The sequence below is a fragment of the Erpetoichthys calabaricus genome, chromosome 8, assembly GCF_900747795.2.
Source record: "Erpetoichthys calabaricus chromosome 8, fErpCal1.3, whole genome shotgun sequence".
NCBI classification, from domain to species: Eukaryota; Metazoa; Chordata; class Cladistia; order Polypteriformes; family Polypteridae; genus Erpetoichthys; species Erpetoichthys calabaricus.
In genome coordinates, this window is record NC_041401.2 from 17,029,700 (window position 1) to 17,057,142 (window position 27,443).

The 27,443-nt window shown below is 37.2% G+C and overlaps 1 protein-coding gene across 1 annotated transcript in view; it reads right to left on the reverse strand.

Moving 5' to 3' along the window:
• map3k20a (mitogen-activated protein kinase kinase kinase 20a) overlaps nucleotides 1–27,443 on the reverse strand; it is a 221,435-nt gene that overhangs the window by 75,011 nt on the left and 118,981 nt on the right. Inside the window, exons 12-16 of the mRNA XM_028806282.2 lie at nucleotides 20,639–20,683; nucleotides 19,567–19,597; nucleotides 14,598–14,737; nucleotides 10,528–10,590; nucleotides 6,100–6,192 (exon numbers count right to left, since the gene is read on the reverse strand). Of these exons, the coding sequence (XP_028662115.1) occupies nucleotides 6,100–6,192; nucleotides 10,528–10,590; nucleotides 14,598–14,737; nucleotides 19,567–19,597; nucleotides 20,639–20,683 (372 nt within the window). The remainder of the gene's footprint in view (nucleotides 1–6,099; nucleotides 6,193–10,527; nucleotides 10,591–14,597; nucleotides 14,738–19,566; nucleotides 19,598–20,638; nucleotides 20,684–27,443) is intronic.

The following is a 27,443-nucleotide window of genomic DNA, read 5'->3' on the forward strand; positions in this document are numbered from 1 at the left end:
ATTGCCTGTCACTTGAGTCAACAATGATGTGTTGTGTGATATCATCATATTGTAGCTATAAAAGATGGGGACACCCACAAGAACACATCCATACACTGGATAACCTCATGATAGTCTGGTACAAAAGCAGTCAGATGTAGTTATATTTTGACTTTATTTAATTTTTGACTTTGTATTTGATTAACATCTTATTAATATACACAGTGTCTATAAAAATATTCACACCCTAGGAAACTTTTGTATTTAATTGTTTTTGACACTAATTAACAGAAGCAGGCTTTTTAATGTCAAAGTTAAAACAGATCTCTGCAAAGTTGTCTAAATTATTTACAAAATATAAAAACATAAAGTCCTGCAGTTGGCTGGCGCCCTGCCCGGGGTTTGTTTCCTGCCTTGCTTCCTGTGTTGGCTGGGATTGGCTCCAGCAGAACCCCGTGACCTTGTAGCTAGGATATAGCAGGTTGGATAATGGATGGATGGATGGAAAAACATAAAGTCAGTAGTCAAGTAGTTTTAATAAATTGCAGTATAAACGTATCTGGAAGGTCCAACTTGTGGTGAGTCAGTATTATGTCCTAACCTAAGCAATGATGATGAACACTCAAAGCTAGTCTATAAAAAGGTGATTGAAAAGCACAAGTCAGGGGATGGTGACAAGATATCCAAGTCACAGAATATCCAGTTAAATCAATCACTAAGAAATGGAAGGCATATGGCACAGCTGTAAGCATGCCAAGAGCTGACTGTCAACAAAAACTGAGTATTTGCGCAAGAAGTAGATGAGTAAGGGAGGCCACCAAGAGACATATGAGAACCATGTAAGAATTGCAAACTGCAGTTGCTCAGATTGAAGAGACCTGCATACAACACAGGTGCTTCACCAGTTGCAGCTTCATGGAAGAGTGGCAAAGATGAAGCCATTGTAACAAAACACACATGGCATCTCTACTATAATTTGTCAGAAGACACATGGGAGATTTTGATGTCAGAGGGAAGAAAGTTCTATGGTTTGATGAGACCAAAATTGAGCCTTATGGACACCATCCAAAAAGGCTATGTTTGGCATAAGCCAATCACTGCACATTATCAAAAAAAAAAAAAAACACCATCCCCACTATGAAGCATGGTGACAGCAGCGTAATGCTGTGGTCAGGCTTCTTAGGCCATACAAGGCTTGTGAGGGCAGAAGGTAAAATCAATGAAGTGAAATACAGACAAATTCTGGAGTAAAACCTGATGCAGTTTGCAGTAAACCTGCGCCTTGCGAGAAGATCTATTTTTCTGCATGACAACAACATCATGCATAAAGTCAAAGCTACACAGGAATGCTTTAAAAACAATAATGTTGATGACCTGGGGCCTCATGTATAATGCCGTGCGTAGAACTCACACTGCAACATGGCGTAAGCACAAAAGCGGGATTGTGCGTACGCACAGAAAAATCCAGATGCAGGAATCTGTGCGCACGCATACTTTCACATTCTTCCGCTACATAAATCCCGATTTGCGTGAAAAGTAACGCACGTGCACGCGCCTTCTGTCCCGCCCCAACTCCTCCCAGAATTACGCCTCTTTGAATATGCAAATCGATATAAATAGCCTTCTGTGAAAAGACAACGGGAAAAGCACGGGAGAAAATATAAGAATTTCAGCGAATACCAAGTGGAGGCAAAGGAAAAACATACTATTTGTTGGTTTAAACAGCGGTATAATCAACAAAAGGAAGCTGATCGAGTGACAGAGTGTCGGAGAAACTCGAAGGCTCAACTTCGCAAGTCGCACAGTGCCCGAAATAAAAAAGAAATCACATATCAAAGTCGCTGTGAAAAAGCGAGTCGTAGCCCACCGTCTGAGTGTCATATGAAAGCTTATTAGGGTACAGACAAAAAAAAGGCATACAGTGGGGAAAAAAAGCACGAAATGTCAACTTTAATCTCAAAATTTCCACTTTAATCACGTAGTTTATTTTGCCATTAAAGTAGAACATCATAAACTTCATCTTAAAATCATTTAATTTACTAGTTTCTCAAATCCCATTGTAACTAAAGTGGCATGTTAAATGCTTTGTTCTGTATTTGATCTTCTATGTGCTCTATGTGTATGAATCACTACCTGCTTTTTAAACGGGCTTTCTCTTTCTCCGACAGGACACATAATCCATTACATTCGTGATATTACAGCTCTCTGAATAATTAAAATACTGAGATGTATACATGATATCTTTTTCATGATGATAGGAATGAAAGCATGTTATTAAACATGGGAACACGGTGGCGCAGTGCTTGTTCATGTCTCACGCAAGAGGCTTGCTGCGCCATGCGCAACCTTCAATGAAATAATTTATCACAGCAGTACTGTCTCTTTCAAACGTACTAACCTCCAATTCCTGTCCTTACTTTTCTTTCTCCAAAAACTCGCCACACAATAAGCTATGTAATAGACGTGAAGCCATCTGTAAGCTTAGAACTTCGATTCTTCAAAACTTTTAAGGAACATTGAAATATCTTAGTAGTACGTGTTTAATTATTATATCCGTCTATCTTTCCAGTGTCGCGTCAGCACCAGCAAGAATACAGCGCAAGGCAGGAACAATTACTGAACTAGCTAGCGCTGCGGCACCGTGTCCTCACATGTTTAATTATTAACAATACAGATTATTTAAATGAAGTTAAAGTTTTATCTGTATAATATAATCAACATGTTTTGCTGCATTTCGTCTTAGAAATGAATACCGTCATCACATGTAAATACGCGCTTTATAAAGTGGCGCAGGTTGTGCAATATTATAACTGTAGTGCAAGTTTACAGTGGGGTAATTGTACTTATAAGTCCAAACATTTCTACAAGGAGCACTTGATGGACTGATTTAGTGCCTTTAGAGTTCTTGGGATGAAACTGTTTCTAAACCGCGAAGTCCGTACAGGGACTAAAGCGTTTGCTGTGGCTCAGGCAGCGTCTGGTTCATGCTGTGTACCGATAATTCTTTTTCCAATCAGCTGCTGCTGTGATTCCCCACTCAGATACAGTGATATAAATACTCCGAGTGGTGCAGTGAGAGTAATGTGGAAAAAGATGATCTGCTGTGGCAACCCTTAACGGGATCAGCTGAAAGAAGATGCAGTGAGAGTTACAACGCTAAAGCAGTTATGGTATTTGGAATACTATGGCTATTCCCTGGACCATTATATTGCTACAGGTTAATTACAATCAGATGCATTACACTAATAAACAATATGCAGTTAATTTCAGTGTATTTATAAAGCCGCGCCAGGAATGTGGATTTAAGAAAGAAAGGGTGATCACACAGGAACAGTAGCACTGCTTTGACACTGGGTGCCGCCAGTCTGCAAAACCGGGCGGATAAATTGCGTACGCCAAGGAATGAGTTACCGTGGAAATGTGCGTGGCTTTACGCCAAGTTTAGGTTTTATACATCGCGATTTGAGCGTGGAAAGGTTCGTACGCAACATTTCTGTGCGTACGCACCGTTTATACATGAGGCCCCTGGAGTGGAGTGCAGGAGAATGTGGGGCTGGACTTGAAAATGGCCATTCTCTCTTGATTTTGAACAAACCAGACATACAGCAGCTTGAGCAGTCTTAAAAAGAAGAATGTGGAAAAAGTACACTGCCCTGAAATGCAAAGCTGAACGAGCCCTATCCACAAAGACTCAAGTATGGATTTACTGCCAATGATGTATCCACTAAACACTGTCTTGAAGGGGGGTAAATACTTAAGCAATCATTTTTTTTGCATTTGATATCTGTAATTAATTCCAAGCACTTTGCAGACATCTCTTTTCACTTTGTCCTTCTCAGTTGATCACTGTCAAATTAAATTCACTGCTATTCAGTGTTGCATAATAATAAAATGTCAAAATGTCTAAGGAGGGAATACTTTTTATAGGCATTATGTCACTGAGAGGTGTCTAGTCAGGACCATAGCTGCAGCAGAAAAATTTTGCCACAAGACAGCTGTTGAGAGTAAGAAAGTTCAGTTGGGAACAATGACATTTATTGTCATTTATCAGATGGAATGCTGCTAGTTGCTGATAATCCATATAGCTTTTGTGGGTAGCCTCAGCTACTTGGTGCTAAAGAATGGTAGAGGGAGCCCAACGAATAAAAGTACCCAAACAACCATATTATGAAGTAAGTTCTTCAACACAGGGACACAGGTGTAAACTTGTAAATGGCAAATTTTGCACTAAATATCAGAAAACTTTTTTTCAAACAGAGAACTACAGACACACTGAATAAATTAGCAAGTAGGGTGGTAAACAGTAAGACTTTAGGGATCTTCTATTCCTTTCTGTGAAACTCTTGACAAAAGAAAAGTGGTGGGAGGCGGAGTCTGCAATTCAAAAGATCGGTCACATTTCAGTGTGTTGCATTTTTGTTCAAGAAGGGGATTTTGTTTTGGAAGGGGTTTCTTTAACAATATTTCAGTAAAAATACAGGTGTGTGGAACATTGAGAGAATACAATCAGATATGGAATACACAATATGAATAATGTGGATAGTTTTGATATTGTTTGGTGTTGTCCCGCACTGGTCACCTCTGTTTTGCATGAAAACATGGAATTAAAAATTTTTTTGGACCGTCACTGCAAGCTATAACGGGCAAGTAACAAATAAAAATAATACAATTTTTGCATGGACTGATCCTTTAATGAAGTCATCATTGAAAATCTTTCTGCACATTAGTCTATATTTAGGATGAGAGAGAGAAACCGGAGCTTTCCTTTGCTCATGCAGAGGGAATTTTCACCTCACAGCAAAATGCAGTCATGAAATATATTTTAAAACAATGCACTACCTTTTCAATTGCTTATACATTTTTCCACCTTTTTGTTGGAGCTATTTTCAACATTACACAGATACACAGTGATAAATGTAGCATATAAGTACATAGTTGTAAGGTGAACAAAGGCACAAGACTAGAAAGAGGCAGATCAGAACTTGTGGGTGATGACAGCAGTACCTTACACAAGTATACTCACGCAGGATGTCTTACAAATTTTTTTCAGATGTACATTGAATGAAATATACCTTATGTTGAATAAAAAAGCCATGAGCTGTTATTGCAAAAGATCAGATAAAGAAAAGTCAAATAAACAGGTATAACTATATACTGTACACAATCACATTCATTTAATGAAGCAATGCAAAAATAAACAGACTGGGCTTCTGTCAACCTTTTTGATGCCTATTTCACATTGGGAGTTCTGTTCATATCTGAATTAGGTAGGGGAGGAAAGTTTAGACTGATTTAAAAGAAAAAAATATTTTGTACGTGGTATTGATTATATATTTGATGGAACTATTCCTCTCTAACTGTAATTTATAAGTAATTTATAAATATCAATAAAATTAAAAAAGAAAATGGATAACACACTAACTGTAACATTACTAGGAAAGTTTTTATAGGATTTGCATACGCATCACACAGATTAAAGTATGATTTAATGATACTAGTTATAAAGGAACAAAAATCCAATTAATAGTCTATATTCCTCAACAATAGCCAGATATAAATAAATAAAAACGGTATGTGATCATGTACTTGACAAGGAAGAGGACAACTGTCTTAATGACAAACAGTCTGATGAAAGAATCAAACATGAAGAAAATGTCTGGAATCATGTAGAAATGCACATTTCATTGCTGTACATATATTATTTTAGTTTATTTGAATAAGTAAGTTCACTCATTGCTAAACAAAAGCGGCAGAATAGCACAAACATGTGTCACTATCTATCTCATACACGTTGTTGCCGCTATGACCATTTCTTTTTCTCAACAATAGCCTTTAATTAGAGCTTTTTACATGCAAGCATAACTGCTACAAAAGGAATTTTGATGTGCAGTACAAAGCTAAGAAAGATCTGGATGAGCTCTCCATTGAATGATTTCTGTAAGCAATGATGATCTTAGTATTCACTGCACACCATTCCCAGGGTTTCCAAGTAGACTTTACATGAGAGGGATAAGGAAAAAATAGAGAATAAGCTGATTAACCGAGTGCAGTTTATCAGTGAAACCACTGCTTACCTGAAACCTAAATGAGAAACCTGGTTTGGGGTCAACGCAAACTTACCTTTCGGCCAGTTCCTGGCTTCAAATGGTACCCAAATACCAGTTCCAGGTTCACAATTTTTATGGCATCTTCTTCTAATTGCAATTCATCTTCCTAGAAATACAACACAGAGGCACAGGACATAATTTTTAGCAAGTCAATGAGCATTTGAAAAAAAAAATGATTGTGATTGATTAGCATTTTTTGGTTCATAAGTATGGGAATTAGTCCAACTGAAGTAAGAGGTCCAGCTTATTTATTTAAAGTTACAGACAATTAAAAGTTGAATGTGCACTTAAAACATCTTGAAAGGTACACAGAATGTGCAGTATATGAATAAAAACTGGCTTAAAATGGGCCATCATAAAGAAGGTCATTATGGCTCCTTGTTAACAAACTTTCAAATGACATTCCCTCCTTACTTAAGGGAGAGGGAAAATGTGAAAAACCCTGGATCAAAGAATCAAAATAAATAACTATTAAATTTATTTAAGAAATAGAGAAAAAACTTAAAAAACTATCAGGAGCCTAAAAATGTCTTAAGTAACAATATTGAAAATTAACATTAAACAAATAATAATAAACAAAACCAAATCCGTGAAACTATAAACGTCAGTTGCAGTATGCCTTCAGCATGGGATCATCACAAGATAATCTTGTCTTAATTTTGAATTTATATTAGCAACACTGTCTGCCAGGTTTAGAGTTGTTGCACTCAAGCTGCAGACCACAGAGCAGGGGTGGGCAAAGTCATTCCTGGAGGGCCGCAGTGGCTGCAGGTTTCTGTTCCAACCCAATTGCTTAATAAGAAGCACTTATTGGTCAAGTAACACTTCTGCTACATTTTAATTGTCTCAGTTGCTAAGATTTTGAATCCTTATTGCTTATTTTAGTCTTAAACAGCTGTATTTTGGTTTTTAATTGCTCCTTATTAGCAATAAGATACAAATAACAAAAGAAACCAGCATTTCTCCATTTAGTTTGTTTCCATTTACACCTGTGTGTATTTATCATGCACTATTTGGTTTTATAAAATACTTGGTAGGAAACTAAAGAGAAAAAAGTGAAGAACTGAGAATTAGTCATCTGTTTTAGCCTTCAAATCATTTAAGTGATATCCTTAGAAAGGAAAAAAAATCTAGGATATGAGAATGACCTGACATGGCAGAGTTAAAGCACTAACAAGCCATGAAATTAAATTATTGGCACGGATTGTTTTCTAATTAAGTAACTGGTTTGGAACAAAAACCTGCACCCACTGCGGCCCTCCAGGACTGACTTTGCCCACCCCTGCCATAGAGGATCAGGTCCAGCTGTGCTGTTGCATTGGGTATCTTAGAGCCTACAAAGGGGAAAAACAGTTGCATGCTAACTTAATCTTCCTCATGAACAGGTCTAACCAGGGTGGATGTTACAAAATGAATAACCACACATATCATACAGACTTTTGACAACATGAAAAATCATGTCTATGCATACACATAAACTGGGATCATTACAAAATACATAAATAATTAAATATACATATCTAAAATGCAATATAGCAATAATGAACCAATCATACTTAAGTTACTGTCATAGAATAGTATTGTTATGATTAGATTCTTCTTTAATTTTTTCTGCACTTTTCGAAAGTGATCATGGTCTTCCGGGTATCTTTTTTTTGGGTTTTCAGACCTAAGAAATTAATTTCTGCAGTTTGTTTTTTTACCTGATGGCTTTTTAAAATCGTTCATCTCTTTTTACATAATCATTTAATGGAATTTTGTATGAGCAATGGAGGCTGCTACTTTTTCGATTTTGCATTGTTCTTTACCTAGGCAATATTTCTCTCAGATAATCGGGACAGAGTATCGATGATATAATCCAGGGGTCCCCAACCCCCGGTCCGCGGCCCACTACCGGGCCACAGCTGTCTGGCAGCCGGGCCGCGAGAGAACTGCCGGCAACGGAGACTCACTCAGACTTTTCAGAACGCTTGGCGGGCGGGGCTTTGCAGCGGCGCTGAGAGAGGAGAGAGACCGAGGTGAGAGAGTATTACAACAATGTATTTTTATGGTCCTGACAGTTTCCCCATATGACATGAGTCTATAGAAATCGCGTTACTACGAAGTACATTCAGCAGATACTTTCATTACAACGAAGTGACTTTGAAATGCTTGAATGAATCATCCACAGAGCAGTTAGTTCTGTGGTCGCTGCTCAGATGTGCACGTTTGCACAAAGATCCCCAAACAGAAACATCGTAAAAAAAATCTCTTTCTTCGAACTTTCCTCGTAGTTTTTTTTTTTTTTTGCTGTTTTTGTTTTCTGTGGTTTTCTGTGATATCTTTTGCTTATTGCTCGTCAACATTTGAAAAACATCCATTGGAATTTAACTCATTGTCACCCTCCTATAGAAACGGCAGACGCGAGAAAAAGATAGCAGTGTTAATGTTTGTAATGTGCAATCTGTTGGAATGGCAAATGCAAAGCATATGTCTTTGTTATATGCAAAAAAAGAAGAAAAATCTCAGGTTGCAAACGTATGCGAACTGCTTAATAACTTAATAATAATAGAAATGTAATGTAAATTGTGTACAAAACTGCAAACCCCCAAACCCCAAAACCCCAGCGGTCCGTGGAAAAATTTCCATCTAATAAAGTGGTCCTTGCTGTCAAAAAGGTTGAGGACCACTGATATAATCAACACAACTATTTAAAGATCGCTCTTTTTCCTTCTAATGTATCCAAAGCTGGATAAAAACGACAGACCACAACAGGACTAGCTGTGGATTAGTTAAACTTGGTTGTTATTTCTTTCAGTTGTTCACTTAAGCAGTACTTAGACCTTATTCATAGTACTGCACTACCAAGACTAAACTACCTCAGGTACACTGGAACTGACCTAAAAATGTTAAAAAAAACAAACACAGGAACAAGTAAAAAGAATAAAAATGGCAGGAAATCCAAATAAAAATGGTTGCGGGACCAATAAACAGTTGATCAAGAAAGGGAAGCCGAACAATACAAGTAGAGAAAATCTCATCTGAAGCATCACAGGCTTTTAAACAGTCTCACACCACAGAGTGCAGGTGCAGTGTCAGGAGGCTCCACCCCCTGGGGGAAACGTAACAAAAACACAAGACAAAAGGAAAAGTACAAAATAATGAATACACAAGACAATACAATATAAGAAGAAATGAAATAAAAACATACATACTCAATAACATAAATGGCAAAATAATCCATAAAATACAGAATAAACAAATACACGGGCAAAACCATTATAGCCACAATACCACACATTCACAATGCATTACCTTGACACTTTCACTAATAAGTGAATCTTCAATAAGTAATACAGTGATAGAATATAACTAGCACACTGTGCATTAATAAAATAGTGGATCAGTTTTACTGCTGAATTCACAAATATGCTGTGGAGTAGCTTCATATTATTTACAGATTCTGAACTGTAATACTTAAGGATACTAGTTCAGCCCATCAGCCCCATATAACTTACTGTGCTGCTTTACCTATCATTCTTCCAATCATAGGAATATCAAACCAACTGTATTGTGTACATGAGATTTTTAAACTTATTCTGACCTGAAGTTTTAGCAAAAATTTAAAAAATAATAATCTAAAAGTAGGAACTGATGGACTGCACCAGATTCTTGAAAGAGACATGCTGGGGAAAAATGCAAACAACCAACCATTCCACGTGAACAATGGAACACAACCATAGAAGCTTGCAGAGAGTTCAAAAGCCTCTGTGAGAATGAAGCATCAGTGCCAGGAGACAGCCAAGAGAATGAGCTTATAAAGCTCGAATTGTAAGCATCAGTGATCTAACTGTGACAGATCAAACTGTAATGAAATTTCCACCTTGTGATGCCAAAGTTCTGAACACCAGAACTACAAGGGAAGACGACTCTGCAGTTTGAGCATGTAGCTGAAACCCTGGTAGTTAGAAAGTGGAAAAAAGATCTGTTGCTTTAATGGAGCAGCTTTCAGCTTGAATTGGGGACTGAGATGTAGAACAGTGACAAGTGGTTGTTAAATAAATTACACAATTGACTGAAGACAAATATCCTAACCAATGACATTCTTATCCAAATATAATCAAGCTTTTAATACATAACATTACAGAAACAATCACAGTATATACCAAAAAATTACATGTCTAATTATCTAAATCTTTTGTATGGAACTTATGCTCTCAAGGAATGGGCAGATAAAAAGGAATGGATTCTTTCTCCATCCTGATTGTTTTGTGAAAATGTGATAATTTACCTAAAACACAATGGTGAAGAATATATGGAAAAAACTCTTACAAGGGCAAAGACTGAAGATAAATATAGCTAGTGTACAATTCATCCCTAAAGTAAAGCTGGACGACACATCTTTTATTTTTTTCTGCTCATTTTTCAAGTGATTTCTATTTAATGGCTCAAATTTACTTACCTTCATCAAAGGTGGAAAATGGAAGAGACTCAGATAATCTTGGGCTAATTTCTCAATTGCAGACTGTTAAAAGGGAGAACAAATAAAATAACAGAAGTTCAAAAAAGCTTACAAATTTGTGTAGCTTGTCAGAAAAAAGACAATAAAAAAGGAGTATTAGGGTTATTGTATTGACTTCTCAGATAAGATTCTGCTCATTATGTTCTGCGGACAAAGAAACTGTTAAGATATGGAAAAAACATTTTAAAAGGCAATGTGGGATTATTTAGGCAAAAGAGGATCATTTGTGGTATACAGAAATAAACAGTAAATAAATATCTATACGTCTAAATATATGAATATAAATATAGTATATTGAAAAAATACATCACAAATGCTTATCAAAAAGCAAAACTGATCCTGTAAATATGCTGAAAAATCTCACTATGTTCTTTATTGTGAAGTGAAATATCAAAGATTAGTCTATAACGTGCTTGGAAATGCCAGCCATGGTTCTGCCTCCCACTTCAATAATTAACCAGGACCTATTTTTGGAAAGAAATAGCACACAGTGCAAAGCATCTGGGATAATGTCCTGAATGAACAGGTGCACCTATAAATAAAATGGAATAAAGATAACAAATGACAAAAACATATTTACTATCACAATTCTACTTCAAGGATTTCCTAAAGCACAGCACTGTATTGTAATAAAAACATTAAGCATGTACATTTTATAACTGTGTTGTATTACACATCTTGACATAATTTGAAACTGTAATGTAAAGCACACATTGACATTCCACACACACACATTGGGAGTGAAAGACGGGTGTTGGTGTAACTAAAAATAAGGGGAAGGTTTTTGGTGTGAAACTGCCACTAATGCAATTTCCGTTTATTTTAGAATAGAGGAGAATTCTCCAGAAGATTACTGATGTCACTTTTGGTCTGAACATCACTAGCTCTGCCCTATTTTCCTCCCTCACCTACTTAACAGCCTCCACACAAGAAGTCCTTGTTCACTTCAGACCTGATTTCTGAAGGAGACAGATCTATTCCCTCTGGAAGTCGTCACTGTGCTACAAGAGCCTAACAACACATCACATATGACATATTCTATGACAAATCTATTCACCTTATCCTCTCTACAACTCAAGGATTAAATGGCATGTCCTCTGGAGCCCCAACACATTTTTGGTATTTTTCAGTCTGTAACATTGCCTCTTTAAAACTTTACTCAGCATAACGTTTGTCCTTGTACAAAATAAGATACTTATAAACATTGTATGCACTGTGTAATGACACTTTGATAATGTACAATAACATGTTATTTTACACTGCACATGCTTTGATAATGTACAATTACACAAACAACGTAAATATAAGGTCGTCAATATCAACCTTTCAAGCCACTAACTTTTGTGTACTTTACAGTGTACTAAAAAAAGGGCACACTACAAACACACTTTAATATTGTACCATATGTGCACTTTTGATACAGTACTGTAACAGACATGGTGATGTTGAACTGATACTGTGCTGTAACACACAGAATTATAATGTACTTATACTTTCATAATGTGGCATAGCACAAATCCTGACAATGTACATGCTTTGATATTGTACTGTAATGCATGTTAGTATTGTATGCATAATAGTATTCAGCCTGTTCAGCCTATATACATCGGACTTCCAACACAACTCAGAGTCCTGCCACATGCAAAAGTTCGCTGATGACACTGCTATCGTGGGCTGCATCAGGAGTGGGCAGGAGGAGGAGTATAGGGACCTAATCAATGACTTTGTTAAATGGTGTGACTCAAACCACATACACCTGAACACCAGCAAAACCAAGGAGCTGGTGGTGGATTTTAGGAGGCTCAGACCCCTCACAGACCCCGTGATCATCAGAGGTGACTGTGTGCAGAGGGTGCAGACCTATAAATACCTGGGAGTGCAGCTGGATGATAAATTAGACTGGACTGCCAATACTGAGGCTGGCGTCCTTCAACATCTGCAATAAGATGCTGCAGATGTTCTATCAGACGGTTGTGGCGAGCGCCCTCTTCTACACAGTGGTGTGCTGGGGAGGCAGCATTAAGAAGAAAGATGCCTCACGCCTGGACAAACTGGTGAGGAAGGAAGGCTCTATTGTTGGCATGGAGCTAGACAGTTTGACATCTGTGGCAGAGCGACGGGCGCTCAGCAGGCTCCTATCAATTATGGAAAATCAACTGCATCCACTAAACAGTATCATCTCCAAACAGAGGAGCAGCTTCAGCGACAGACTGCTGTCACTTTCCTGCTCCACTGACAGACTGAGGAGATCGTTCCTCCCCCACACTATGCGACTCTTCAATTCCACCCGGGGGGGGGGGGGGGGGGGGGGGGGGGGTAAATGTTAACATTTAACATTATACAAAGTTATTATCTGTTTTTACCTGCATTATTATCAATCTTTAATTTAATATTGTTTTTTTTTTGTATCAGTAAGGTGCTGCTGGAGTAAGTGAATTTCCCCTTGGGATTAATAAAGTATCTATCTATCTATCTATCTATCTATCTATCTATCTATCTATCTATCTATCTATCTATCTATCTATCTATCTATCTATCTATCTATCTATCTATCTATCTATCTTTCTATTGTACAGACATTGTGCACAGCTTGACTCTCTAATTTTACCAAGCACCTGACTGACTGATGTAATATTTGTTCTCATGCATATTTAATTAGAAAGTCACTTTGCATAAACTTGATAAATAAATAAATGTAAAGGTTTGTCAGAAGCAACACTAAACTCTAAAAAAAATGGACAGAGAGAAAGAAAATGATCATAAATGTGGAAATTCAATAGCTGTCCTGGCAGATAACATTAATGGAGATTTTTTTGTTAGGATCAATTTTTGATAATCATTTTGCAATTACTTCTTTTACTTTGTTTTTAATGCAATCTGTAGTTTTATGTGTGTAAATTATTTAATTTGTACTTTTGCTGTAAACTTGTTACGGCGCTCTGATTCTGTACTCAGTGAAGAGCACTACAAATAAATAAATGAATGGATTGAATACTGTTGTTTTCCAGGGGGTATCCTGAGACCTACATTAAGGGAAGCATAAGTCGTCTGCATTCACCAAATTGCAGCTACAGACTCATTCAGTAGTCATATCCAAACTGATGACTCACAAGCTCATAATTACTTTCCACCTGTATCAGCTTTTCATGCCCATCTTTGTGAACCAGCTCATGAGCAAATCTGCAAAAGCCTGATTTATGGCTCTTCTGCTGTCTTTTGGGCATTTCATTTCAGTTCAAATTACAACTGCTCTTCGAGATGAGAATGATCAGAAAGGAATTTAAACATAGAAATGATGAACTCTTTGATGTAGCCAACATCTCTGCTCAAATGACAGTCTACAGAACAAGGCTAAAATCACTGCAATCACCGCGAAAGCGACACCTGGCTCCTAATCAAGCTTGTTAATCCATTGCATCTTCTTAAGTAATAATCTGCAATTAAACATGTCTTCACCTGGCATTTACATCAAGTGGTGAAGAGGCAATGTGAACAAGCAATGGGCCTCATCAAAAAAACGAGGTGGTAAAACAGTGTATACTGACAAGCACTTTCTGTAATTCCATATCTCATAATTAAGATGCAAACATGTAGTTATTGTGTAACGAAGAGTATAAATATTTAGTAATGATCTGTTGGAATGGGATGTTTAAATAGAAGGACCTTCTAAACACTTAGATATGGAAAAAAATAGAAATAGTTTAGAATATGATTATTACTTCTACACAGGAATTTGCCCCAGTTCAGCAAAGAACACTTAAAATGTTTACTCAGGATTGTCTATCTAACCAAAGCCAAAATAGGGACAAAGAAGAAAATCTGAAGAAATAGGTAAGGCATGGAAAAAGATGAATCCAAAAGTTATACTGCTTCTAGCTACACATTGACATTGACTCCCCTCAGATTAATTGAAATTTATTGTATATAGCACCTGTTCTCAGTGAACACAGTTATACTCTATGTCACTGTCCTACCTCACGTTTTCATAAACAACAGAGCCAGAATTGTACCTTTAAATGAATAATGTGCCCTTTGGATTTAATCCCCATATCCTTCATGTCATTTTCTGTCAAAAGTAGTAGACGTTTGCCTGTAATGTGGTTTTCCTTAATTAATTCTGCATATCTCTTCATGTCGCTGGAAAACTCTCCTGTGATTTGTAAAGCAAAAGGAAATGAATTAATCAACACATGAATGGAAAGGATTTTTAAAATCTAACATTTATTGGCTTGGTTAGCCAATGAAGAGGAAATTCTGCATTAAATTGCCCCAGTATGATTTGCTCTGTACACTAGTTACAACTTAATTACTTAAAACTATGAAAAAAATCCAGTGGTTCACCGCTGACACAGCACATGGTTCGGCCTTTGAACAACTTTGTCTCACATATAAACTTTTGTCAAAACATTACTTTTACAAGATGAAAGTTAGACTTTGCTAAGTGAAGCCCAACTAACTTTCCTAACTATATACTGTAATAATTTTATTATTTAGCTGAGATAAGGTTACTAATATTATCTCCATGTTATATCTAATGTTAGATATACCAGTTCTTTTGAAAGAGTCCACAACTAGATTATCAGACAAAGCATTCAAAATAGGGACTTTCAAGTAAATTTGCAGGTAATGAGTGGAAGTCTCCATGGAGTCAATGGAGGCTCTGATTGGGGATTTTGAGAGACTGAGAGAGGAGTCTGAGTGTCTCTGCTTGCGAGTGCCCTGGATAAAAACCAAGATCCTGGTCTTTAATGACCTCTTGGGCACGGCCATCAGCAGTGTGTCTGTCTGCAGAGAGAATGTCGACTGCATTGAGAGGTTTACTTACCTCGGCAGTGACATTCATGTTTCTGGTGACTCTTCCTATGAAGTCAGTAGATGAATTGCGAGTGCATGGGGGTCATGAGGTCACTGGAAAGGGGTGTGTGGCTCTCCCAATATTTTTGCAAAAGGATGAAGATCCAAGTCTTTAGAGTCCTGGTGCTTCCTGTTTTGCTATACGGTTGTGAGACATGGATGCTGTCCACTGACCTGAGACGAAGACTGGACTCCTTTGGTACTGTGTCTCTTCCCAGAATCCGCTGGTTTGACTTTGTGGCGAACAAGCAGTTGGTCGTGGACTCCTAAATGAGGTACATTACCTTCATTGTGAAGGAGCATCAATTACGGCACTATGGCCATGTGGCATGATTTCCTGAGGGTGATCTGGCTCACAGGATTGTCATTGTTGAGGACCTGAGCAGCTAGACCAAGCCAAGGGGACGCCCATGTAACAGCTGGCTGCAGCAGATAGATGGTCATTTCCGGGGTGTGGGATTGGACCACGTGTCTGGCTGGGGGGTTGCCAACCAGTATCCAGAGCTGTTTCGTTGTGCAATGGGTGTGGCAACGCACTGTACCAGTGCATGCTCCCCAACCTGACCTGACCTGAGTGGAAATCTGTCTTTGATAAAATATGTCCTTTTTTAACTTGTACAAAAATGATAACATACCATTTAGAACTAAGCATTGTCTTTGTCTCACACTGTCCAAAATGATTTCAGGTAAAGACCTTAACTAAGACTAATTTCATTGAATGTCAGCTTCACTTCTGAATCAAATGTTTTAGGAATGTCGTCTGCTCAGACCTTATTGGAATCTAATCTTTAATTATTGATAAATCTTGGATTCACAACAATCTCTAACCCTTTAATAGTAATATTTGGGGTATCACTCGACTGTAAGTTTACATCTGCAATGAAACAGTATAAAAGATCTTTTGAATCTAGCAAACATATATTAATTTGGCAGTCATTTAATTAAACATGCCAAACTAAGGCTAACCTTGTAGATATTTCAGTATTAAAGTACCTTTTCCTTCACTGCCTATCTTGAGGCATATTTCAGTTGGTAAGTGTTATGAAGTTGTCTCCATGACACCTCAATGAACAGAATGAGGCCAGAGAATCAGTGGAGTAGCTCTATAAACTACAAAAACTACAACAGTGTTCAGTACTGTACTTACTACTAAGTAAATATATAAATATGGCATGTAAAGTATTCAGTCCCCTTGAAAGTCATCATAATTTTCTGTATGACAAAAGATTTGTACACATATTTATCCATTCAGTATTTTTAATGTGAACCCTTATGCTGTAACAATAAATTTCCAATGTCAAAATAAACCATTTTTTGCAGATATTTAACAGAAGAAGAAAAATTCAAAATGTAATGTTTGATTAAGTATTCAATCCCAACATATTAATACTTTATCGAGAACCCTTGTCCTGCAATAACAGCCTTAATTCTTTTGGGGTTAGTATGTACCAGTTTTGCACATTGTTCAGGAGTATTTCTTCCCCATTCTTCTAGGCATAATCTTCTAGGTTGGTGGGATGGCGCCTTTGGAAAGCAGTTTTCAAATAGTGCCACAAATTCCCAAAATTAGGGCTTTGACTTGGCCTTTCCAAAACATTCACCTTTCTGTTTCTGCGCCATTCCAGTGTTGCTTTCGCCTCATGCTTACGGTCATTGTCATGCTGAAAGATAAATATTCTCTCGAGCCGTAGGTTCATAGCAGACTTGAACAAGTTCTCCTGCAATATTGTGCATCCATTGCCACTGCAATTCCTTCAGGATTCCAAGTCCCAGCACGTGAAAAGCATCCTCATAACATGATGTTGCCACCACCATATGTCACCATCAGTTTGGTGTTTCTTGAGTCATGGGCTTTGTTAGTTTTATGCCACAATCTTTGAAGTCTGGCCAAAAAGTTCTATTTTGGTCTCATCTGACCATAAAACCTTCTCCCACATCTTAACTGGGTCTTTCTCATGCTTTGTAGAAAATGCTATACATGCTTTTATGTGGACCTTCTTAAGGAATGGCTTCTTTCTTACTACCCTGCCATAGAGTCCTGTTTTATGGAGAGCTCTTGAAATTGTGGATCCACTGCACCTCCACTCCAGTTTCAGCCAAAGAGCACTGCAGCCTTCTGAGAGTGACGGTTGGATTTTTAGTGGCCTCTCTCACCAGTCAACGTCTTGCTCTGATGTTAATTTTTGAGGGACGGCATGTTCTAGTGAGAGCCTGGGTGCTGTGATGAACCTTACACTTTCTGATGATGGATCCAAAAGTGCTTAACAGGACATTCAAACTCTTCCGACATGTTTTTGTAGCGATTTCCTGCCTTGTGCATTTCAATGACTTTTCTTCTCAATGACTTTGTTTCTCACATCAGCAGAATGCTCCTTTGACTTCATTTTTGTAGTGATTGCCCAACAAACAAAGACTATGGCCCTTATGAATGGGGCTTTTACACCCAGAGAGATATAAAGGACTCTCAAGTAGTACCTCATAATGTTTAACTATGACTGTCACCTTTGTGTTGTTTGTGATTGTCATTTGTGTAAATGTGGAGCTTCTAAAGCACAGAGGTTTAAATACTTATGCAAACACTAACTTTGAGTTTGTCTTTTTCAGTTAAATATCTACAGAAAATGGTTTATTTTTGACATTGGAAATGTATTGTTATGGCATAAGAGTTCACATTAAAAATATTGAATTGATAAATATGTGGACAAATCTTTTGTCATGCAGAAAATTATGATGATTTTCAAGGGGATTGAATACTTTTGCACACCACTATACAGTAGACCCCCACGAAGTCGCAGTTCAGAGATCGTAGCCTCAGTCGTTCGCGGATTTTTCCTTAGAACCTAACTAATAATTGTTAGAAACTGCAAATATCCTCCACAATTTTTTTATGGCTTTTTTCGTGGCAATAATGTACTGTAGAGAGAACACAAAGCAACCGTAGAGGAAAAAGTGGCTTGTGATGTTGAAAGTAGCCAATCCGAGAGCATTATTCATTTCTCCTTTCTACTGATTGGCTATTGCTCTGTGACACATGTCTGGCAGATGCAGCCCAGCATTCCCATATCATAACAGTTTACCGCATGTAGCTCTCTCAAGTGTTTCGCTGAGTGTTCTCCTGTTTTTCGTTTTGTTCTTCTTAAAGCTCTATGATGCCACCCAAATGCCCAGCACCTTCTAAGGCTTCTGGCAATGAACCCAAGCGCCAGAAAAAGTTAAAGACTGTCCAGAAAAAGGTTGAACTGCTGGATTTGCTCCCAGAACTAAAAAGTTATGCCGCAGTAGCCACCCGAGGAGCTGTAAATCCTCTGCTTTGCTGTGCAGTCATTATCTTCATTACATACCTTCATCGTACTGCACAGCTAATTCATCATCATCATCATCTTCAATCAATATCATTCATTATTGGTGAGTACCCGTACATTTTACTGTATTTTTATTAAATGAAATTATTATGTATTTACACTACTTATACCAAAGAAAACGCGTTTGCATGAATTACTGTACATATAAGGAATGTAGAGAAAAGCCATGCAAAATGACACCTTTTATTGGCTAACTAAAAAGATTACAATATGCAAGCTTTCGAGGCAACTCAGGCCCCTTCTTCAGGCAAGATGAGGGGCCTGAGTTGCCTCGAAAGCTTGCATATTGTAATCTTTTTAGTTAGCCAATAAAAGGTGTCATTTTGCCTGGCTTTTCTCTACATTCATAATGGCTAACACGGTACAACACCCTAGTACTACAGTGCATATAAGGGTAACATAGGTATTTGACATTCTAGCACTGCGGGAGACAATAGCAGTACAGTACTGCACAGTAATAATAATAATAATAATTCATTACATTTATATAGCGCTTTTTTTCTCAGTACTCAAGTATATGGGTTTACCTTTACATTCTTTTTTTAAGGGTAATATACTGTATTAAGCTGAGTTTGAAATTAAATTAAAGTGTTTTGGGGGCATATTTAGGGTTTAAACTATAAAAATAGGCATATATAGGCATTTTTTTGACCACATCCAAAGTTCGCGGTTTTTCACAATTCGCGGGTGCTCTAGGAAAATAACCCCCATGAAATTTGGGGGTCATCTGTATATACATACAGTATATATAAGCAAAACTTACCTTCATTAAAAAGTTGTTCCACCCAGAAATGCTATTAAGGAAAAAAACAAAAGAAAAATACATTAGAATGCAGTCAAAAGTTATTTATAATACACAGTGTTTTTCAACAGTGAACACCATTACTAGGCAGTTTCCAAGTTATATTTTTATTGTAGGATAAATGACTTTCCTGGGGTCACATGCTTAATCAAATCATATGTGATTATAAGTATATTCAAATCTAGTGGTTTGTATTTTTCTGTTAGTGTTCTAACTGAACGTTTGCAATTCATTAAACATTGTAAATTTTTACCCTTTCTGAGCCTGTCTTTAGGGAAGAATGATATTTTTGAAAACATCAACTTGAAATTACTAGAACAAAACCAGTATGGAAACATAATAGTTAGTACATCTACAGGGGATTCACAAGGTATTCAGAACCCTTCATTTACTGCATACTTTATTGTGTTGTAGATTTAATTTTAAATGGATAATTTTGCCATTTATGCCCATCAATCAACACTCAGTAACTCATAATGAGAAAATGAAAACATGTTTTCAGAAAGATTTGCAAATTTATTAAAATCAAAAACTGAGATCTCTCATTTATAAAAGTATACAGATCAATTGCTGTTGCACTTTATATTGTGCTCAGGTGCATCATGTTTGCTTTAATTCTCCTTGAGATGCGTGTAGAACTTGAATGGACTTCACCTTTGGCAAGATGAATTGATCGACTTTGCTTAGAAAGGCATACATCTGTGCATGTACGCACAGTATGATCCCACAATTTACTCTACATGTGGGAACACAAAACAAGTTATGAAGTCTGAGAAACTCTCTGTAGATCTCTGCAATCAAATTGTGGTGAGGCACATCCTAAAGTTGTCAGTCTGGTCAAACTGAGTAATCAGGCAAAATGGGCCTTGGTCAGGTGGTGACCAAACCATGGGCAGCAACCATCAAACAGAACTTGAATTTGGCAACAATTGCAAAGAAAATATGGAGATATAGTAATCTTTAAAATGATTTATCAATTAGATTAAAAGCGATGAATATAACAAACAAATAAATAACTCATGCATAGACTTACCACATGTTCTTCTGTCCACGTATAAATGTCATATGATGGAAGAAGCTAAATAATAAACAATAAAAATATGTTTTAAATTCAAACAAAGAGAATCTTGAGGGGTCTAAACATAAATTCACATTTTAAAGACCAATTACATTTATTTTAACTCTAGTGCCCATCACAATGAGGATGCCATTGAATATATTGCATCGTAACACACACTTTACACCTGTCAAACTCAGATTTCAGAGAGTCACAGGGTGTATATGTTTTCATTCTAGCTATATTCTTAATAAGCAATTACTACTGTTAATAGAACATGCTTATTTGTCTGGTTTGCTTTATGAGATTTAGAACCCTTTTAATTGTTTCTTTTTCACTTAACCTGCAGCCAAACAACATTGAAATACAACGTAAGTTTGGAGAATTATGGAAAAGGTGACATGAAGGCAAAAGGCAGTGCAGCTGCTTTTGTTAAGGTGTCTTATGTTACTTATACATAAGTAACATAATTGTGTTTGTGTGTATTGTTAAAAAAGCATTTCCCAATATGCTAGAAAGCTTAAACATGACAAAGGTAGAGACCGAATACACAAACTAAAAGAATAAAAATCTTCAGTTTCTACAGCTCAGTAAAGTTTCCAACACCACTCCTATATTTTAAAAGTTAACAGAAATCAAAGAAAATAAAGGGTGCTAAATACACGGTGAGTCAAAATTATGTTATGGTACTGCTTTGTATATACTTAAATATTTCTGTGGACAATTTATGTGCCACATATGGTACATGTGTTGAACATGATGGCGAACAGGTTGAGAGATTCCTGTAAATCATCTTGCACATATGAAGTATGTTTTGTGAATAAATTGTTGCCGCCATTCAAATGTTAACATAATTTTGACTCACCCTGTAGAAATCTGGTACCATCCATCCATCCATCCATTATCCAACCCGCTATATCCTAACTACAGGGTCACGGGGGGAAATCTGGTACCACTTATGTAAAATTAAAGGTGGTACATGCCCTAATGTGCCAAGGCTTTTATAGCTTTTTTGCATGAAACATGCAAAGTATTGTCTGAAATCAGTGTTTTCGGAGCTGGGATAGTTCTAAACTCAAAATGGCAACAGTCTTATAAAACTAAAATGTGCAGAAACCAAGATGTCTTCTCTTATTAAAAGCCTGATGAGCATCATCATTTGAACTCAATCCCAACATAAACTGGCACAAACTAGGAACTATGATTCCTAGACCATTGTAATATCAAATTAATAATGTGAAGCGTAAAACACTAAAAGCTAATGTTATGAGTGGTTAAGGAATAGAACAACTATAGCCTTTTTATTCAATCATTCAGTTATTTTGAAAGTAAAATCACAGTGATGAAATACTGTTTCTGATGCAAGACTGCTTAATTACTGGCATTTAAAATAAAATGTTATGACAATGTCCTACCACACTCTACAATGGATGGATGTTTAACAATGGAAATGACTTTCACTCTGTTTCGGCTGTTTGGGTCTTTCTAATTTCATTTATTTTAAGTTGATTCACAAACCACCATTTATGACATATTCTGGAAACTAAAAGCTAACCTCAGCATTGAATCTGGTCCCATAACAGCTCAATCAAGTCAGAGAGGCCTGTCAGGATTGCAGTATACAGTAATGCCAATGTGGAATTCACTTTAGCGTCTATAAATGCTGTTTGTGTCAGACACTTTAGCTCTTGGTGTACTAAAAGGTTTCACTTCAATCGGGATTGTTTATACCTTTCATAATGGCATCAAAAATGGGGAGACTGTGCTGTAAAAATGGCACTGTCCTTTGGATGAGACATAAAACCGAGGTCTTGACTCTCTGTGGTCCCTGGGCATTCTTCAAAAGAGTAGGGTCTATCCCGGTGTTCTAGTTAAATTACCCACCATGGCCTGGTTATTATGGCCCCCTAATCATTCCCTGCCACTAACTGACAGTCTCTCTCTCTCTCTCACCACATAATCACCTAACAACTAATGCGTGGTGAGTGTACTGGCACAAAAATGGCTGCCATCGTATCATCCAGATGGATGCTACACATTGGTTGTGGTTGAAGAGGCTCCCCACTCACTATGAAAGTGCTTTATAAATATATAGAATTATTATTATTATTACTATTATAATTATTATTATTATTATCAGATTTTATTTACCCGTTGTATTGCATACTGTCACATACAGCACATATTTGTATCTTTTACAAAGCAAAGAAAAAAACATAATTTTGAATTAAGGAAACAAAGTATACCCTAACATAACATTTTAAAAAGCAAACATTATGTAATTTCAAAAATAACATGATACATTTTGAGACTATTTAATACAGGAAAAAGTCACAAAAAACTAACTTAAGAATAGCTAGAAAAGGAGGACTTGGTTAACAGAGCAGGACTTTATTTGAAATCACAGTGAGCAACAACTTTATCACCAGTAAGTATCCCTATACGGTAAATATAGTCCTGTGTCTTATAATGCAAGAACTAAATATTAGAGATGTTTCCTCATTATTAAAAAATGTATGGGTTCACTAATTTAGCTCAGTATACTCTTATCTTAATTAATTTATTTAATACACATGAAAATATTTATATATTTTGATATTATCAACAAGACGACATCATTGAGTAGGCTTTTCACACTTAGGTAAAGTGTAGGTAAGGTTTTTTTTTTATTTATAAATATACTCAGATTCCAGAAATTGAATAATAAAGGAAGAATGTATAGTGTGAATTGCCAGTTCCAGCTTGTCAACTTGTAACATTGTGCCAGGGACTAGCAGGTATGAACAAAGTGTATTTAATTTATAGTAGACTCTTAATCAATGATTGATTTAAGTTTGTATTATGTTTTCTTAGATAGATAGATAGATAGATAGATAGATAGATAGATAGATAGATAGATAGATAGATAGATAGATAGATAGTTTATTAATCCCAAGGGGAAATTCACATACTCCAGCAGCAGCATACCGACAAAGAACAAATTATTATTTGATTATCACCAAACTGATCAAGTGTAACCTATTTAAATATTAAATAAACTGCATAAAGTGACCTTTGAAACATTTTGCATTGATGCTCACATGTGGGCAGTTTGTGAGTTTTGAAAGCTGTTTCCGAAACCCTTTTCATGACCTTCCACTGTGTTTATCTGTCTGCCCAAATGTTATTAGCAAGCGGTGTTCAATGAAATACATCCATCCATCCATCCATTTTCCAACCCGCTGAATCCGAACACAGGGTCACGGGGGTCTGCTGGAGCCAATCCCAGCCAACACAGGGCACAAGGCAGGAAACAATCCCGGGCAGGGTGCCAACCCACCAAACACACACAAACACACCCACACACCAAGCACACACTAGGGCCAATTTAGAATTGCCAATCCACCTAACCTGCATGTCTTTGGAATGTGGGAAGAAACCGGAGTGCCCGGAGGAAACCCACGCAGACACGGGGAGAACATGCAAACTCCACGCAGGGAGGACCCGGGAATCGAACCCAGGTCCCCAGATCTCCCAACTGCGAGGCAGCAGCGCTACCCACTGCGCCACCGTGCCGCCCATGAAATACATCACCTTTGAAATAAGCCACTGAAATTCTGGACAGTGTTGGTTAAGCACTCGCCAAATTCTGCCTTTACACTGAAACGTTCAACCTATGGCTACCATACAGTACTTTTACATCAATTTAAATGGCTGTGGCCAGTGTCAACAAATAAATAATTAAAACAAGTTCTGAGCTTGTCCCTAATTATCCTTCTTTTTTGGTTTGCTATGGTTTCACTTGGTGTCACTGATTTTCACAAGTTCTGTTTTGATGGTCAAAAACAGTTCATCTGTCATTAACATCAAACCTTTGTTGTGTTCTGTTAAATTATCAATATTATTTGAAGCTGTGCAGAAGAGAGCAACCAAGTGCATCCCAGGACTTAAAGACATGTCCTACTGTGACAGACTCAAAACATTAAACCTGTTTAGCATTGAGCAGAGGAGAATGCATGGGGACCTAATTTAGGTATTGAACATCCTCAAAGGCATTGATATAGTAGATCCAGCAGCATTCTTTCAGCTTAACAGTAAATCGTGTACTCAAGGACATCATTGGAAATTAAAGGGAAGTGCATTTGAGACTGAAGTCAGTAAGCACTTCTTTACACAAAGATATTGGGACAGCTTAGCTATTAGTTAAATACATGGGCTTGATGAACTGAATGGTCTTGTTTCTCAATAACCATAAAAAGCAGGCTTATTAGTCAAATAGTTTTGACCAATTATTTTTTTAATGTCTGTAACACCTCAGAGGTTTATAGACTGATTCTTCTTTGTTGTGAAATGGCTTTAGCCATGAAATATATTCATTCAGCACCATTACATTATTAAAAAGATACTCCACCCAAAGATGATATATTTTTATATGCTTCTTATCCTATACAATTTGGTGATCAATGCTGGACAATGGAAAACAATATCAAAACGTCCATGTTATTCGTGTCACATAATCTATACGTGAAGTCATCCAATCATATGCTCACAATGTTCCAAACACATGTATTTTTACTAAAATGTGAATTTCCTCCTTGGGATTAATAAAGTATATCTATCTATCTATCTATCTATCTATCTATCTATCTATCTATCTATCTATCTATCTATCTATTATATAATGCCTTTCATATCTATCTATCTATCTATCTATCTATCTATCTATCTATCTATCTATCTATCTATCTATCTATCTATCTATCTATCTATCTATCTATCTATCTATCTAAAATGTTTTAAAATAAATCATGTTCAGAAAACGCTGGCACAAACTAAAACGAAACGTGCTCAGATGTGCCTAAGCATTTGAATTATCATTATCTTTCTATCTATTTATGTATTTATTTATTTAAAAAGCTTCTGTAAAAAGCAAAATTTTCCCTTGGGGGTAAACAATATTCGATTTGTCTATCTGCTTCTGAGCATGTTCCATTTTAGTTCACTTGACTGTTTTTCTGAAATAACTTATTTTAACAGAACTTTAGTAAAAATTCATGTGTCTGGGACATTGTGAGCATACGACTGGATGACATCAAGTGGATTATGAGATATGAGTAACATAAGGTTTTTCATGGAGGTTTTGATATTGTTTGTGATTGTTAATGACCATATACTAATATTATACCATAAACGTTTTAAATCTCTCTTCTGCAGGAAACATGACATTATTCCCCTCCCCAGCCATCACTACACAATACATTCATCCATCATCCAACCCGCTATATCCTAACACAGGGTTACGGCTGGAGCCAATCCCAGCCAACATAGGGCACAAGGCAGGAAACAAACCCCGGGCAGGGTGCCAGCCCACCGCAGGGCACGCGCGCACACACACCAAGCACACACACGGGACCATGTAGAATCGCCAATGCACCTAACCTGCATGTCTTTGGACTGTGGGAGGAAACCCACACAGACACGGGGAGAACATACAAGCTCCACACTGAGAGGACCCGGGAAGCGAACCCAGGTCTCCTAACTGCGAGGCAGCAGCGCCACCGTGCCGCCCTCTACACAATACATGTTGTAACAAATAAATAATATAAAGTATTGTTTTTGGGTGAAGTATTCATTTTATATTCAAAGCGTTAAGAATCTAATTTAATTGAAAAGCTACATACCTGTAGTGTTTTTGTATTTCACTGCATATTATTTTGAGTTCTAAATTATCTTTAGCATATGTGTTTAGATGCTTTATTGTCACAAGGATAATGGAATTTCTACTTGTGCTTTGCACATACAGCTGTAAACATATGTTTTCAGAATGAGAGTTATTACATGGAGTGTTGAATACATTTAATGTTTACTAGTCTTTCAGTACCAACGTGGATCTTTAATGTGAGGTAAAAGAAGCAAAACCTAACCTCACTGGTGACCTTTAAAAGCTTTGTCTGTCAAATATTCTTAAACAATTAGTTCAAAAGCAGCCAGCCATCTCTGCTGATGCTGAATGCTTCACAGTATCACAGAGAAATTACATAATCAGTTTATTTTTTTAAGTAATTGCTAAGGCTGTGTGACTGACCAGGTCTCTGAGGTAAGCAGGCAGATGCCCCAAGGTTAGGGCAGTTCACAGAAGAAGCACTGCATGTCACGAATCACTGTGGTGCATACATATGTACAATGTCCATGGCTTGCACTGCATAAAAATAAATTGAAGTCTTAAGTAAATGGTTCAAAAGAGGAAACTCAAAGTACTAGGTACTCAAAAAGTAGAAATAGTACAAAATATATGATAGCTGGACAAAACATTACCTGCCTTCTCCCAGTATGTGGACTGTAACACCCGGGGAAATAGGCCTATTGACCTACTGTATGCAAACATTAAAGACGCATACAGTGTCACCCCGCTGCCTGCGCTTCGGAAAGCAGATCATAACCTGGTTCTGCTTCAGCCTCACTACAAACCAAGAGTGAGGGAGCTACCTACAACCACACGCTCATTCAGGAAGTGGTCCCCTGAGGCAGAGCAGGCTTTGAGAGACTGCTTTGGAACTACGGACTGAGATATCCTGCAGGGATCATATAGTGAGAACATTGAGGAGGTTGTTGACTGCACTACTGACTACATCAACTTCTTTATGGACATTGTAGTTTCAGTAAGAACAGTATGCTGCTATGCTAACAACAAGCCATTGATTACAAGTGACATAAGGGCCTTTTGAACCAGAAGAAAAGGGCTTTTAAAGACGGTGATCAGCATGAGCTCAAGCGTGTGCAGGAGGAACTCCAAGTCCAGCTT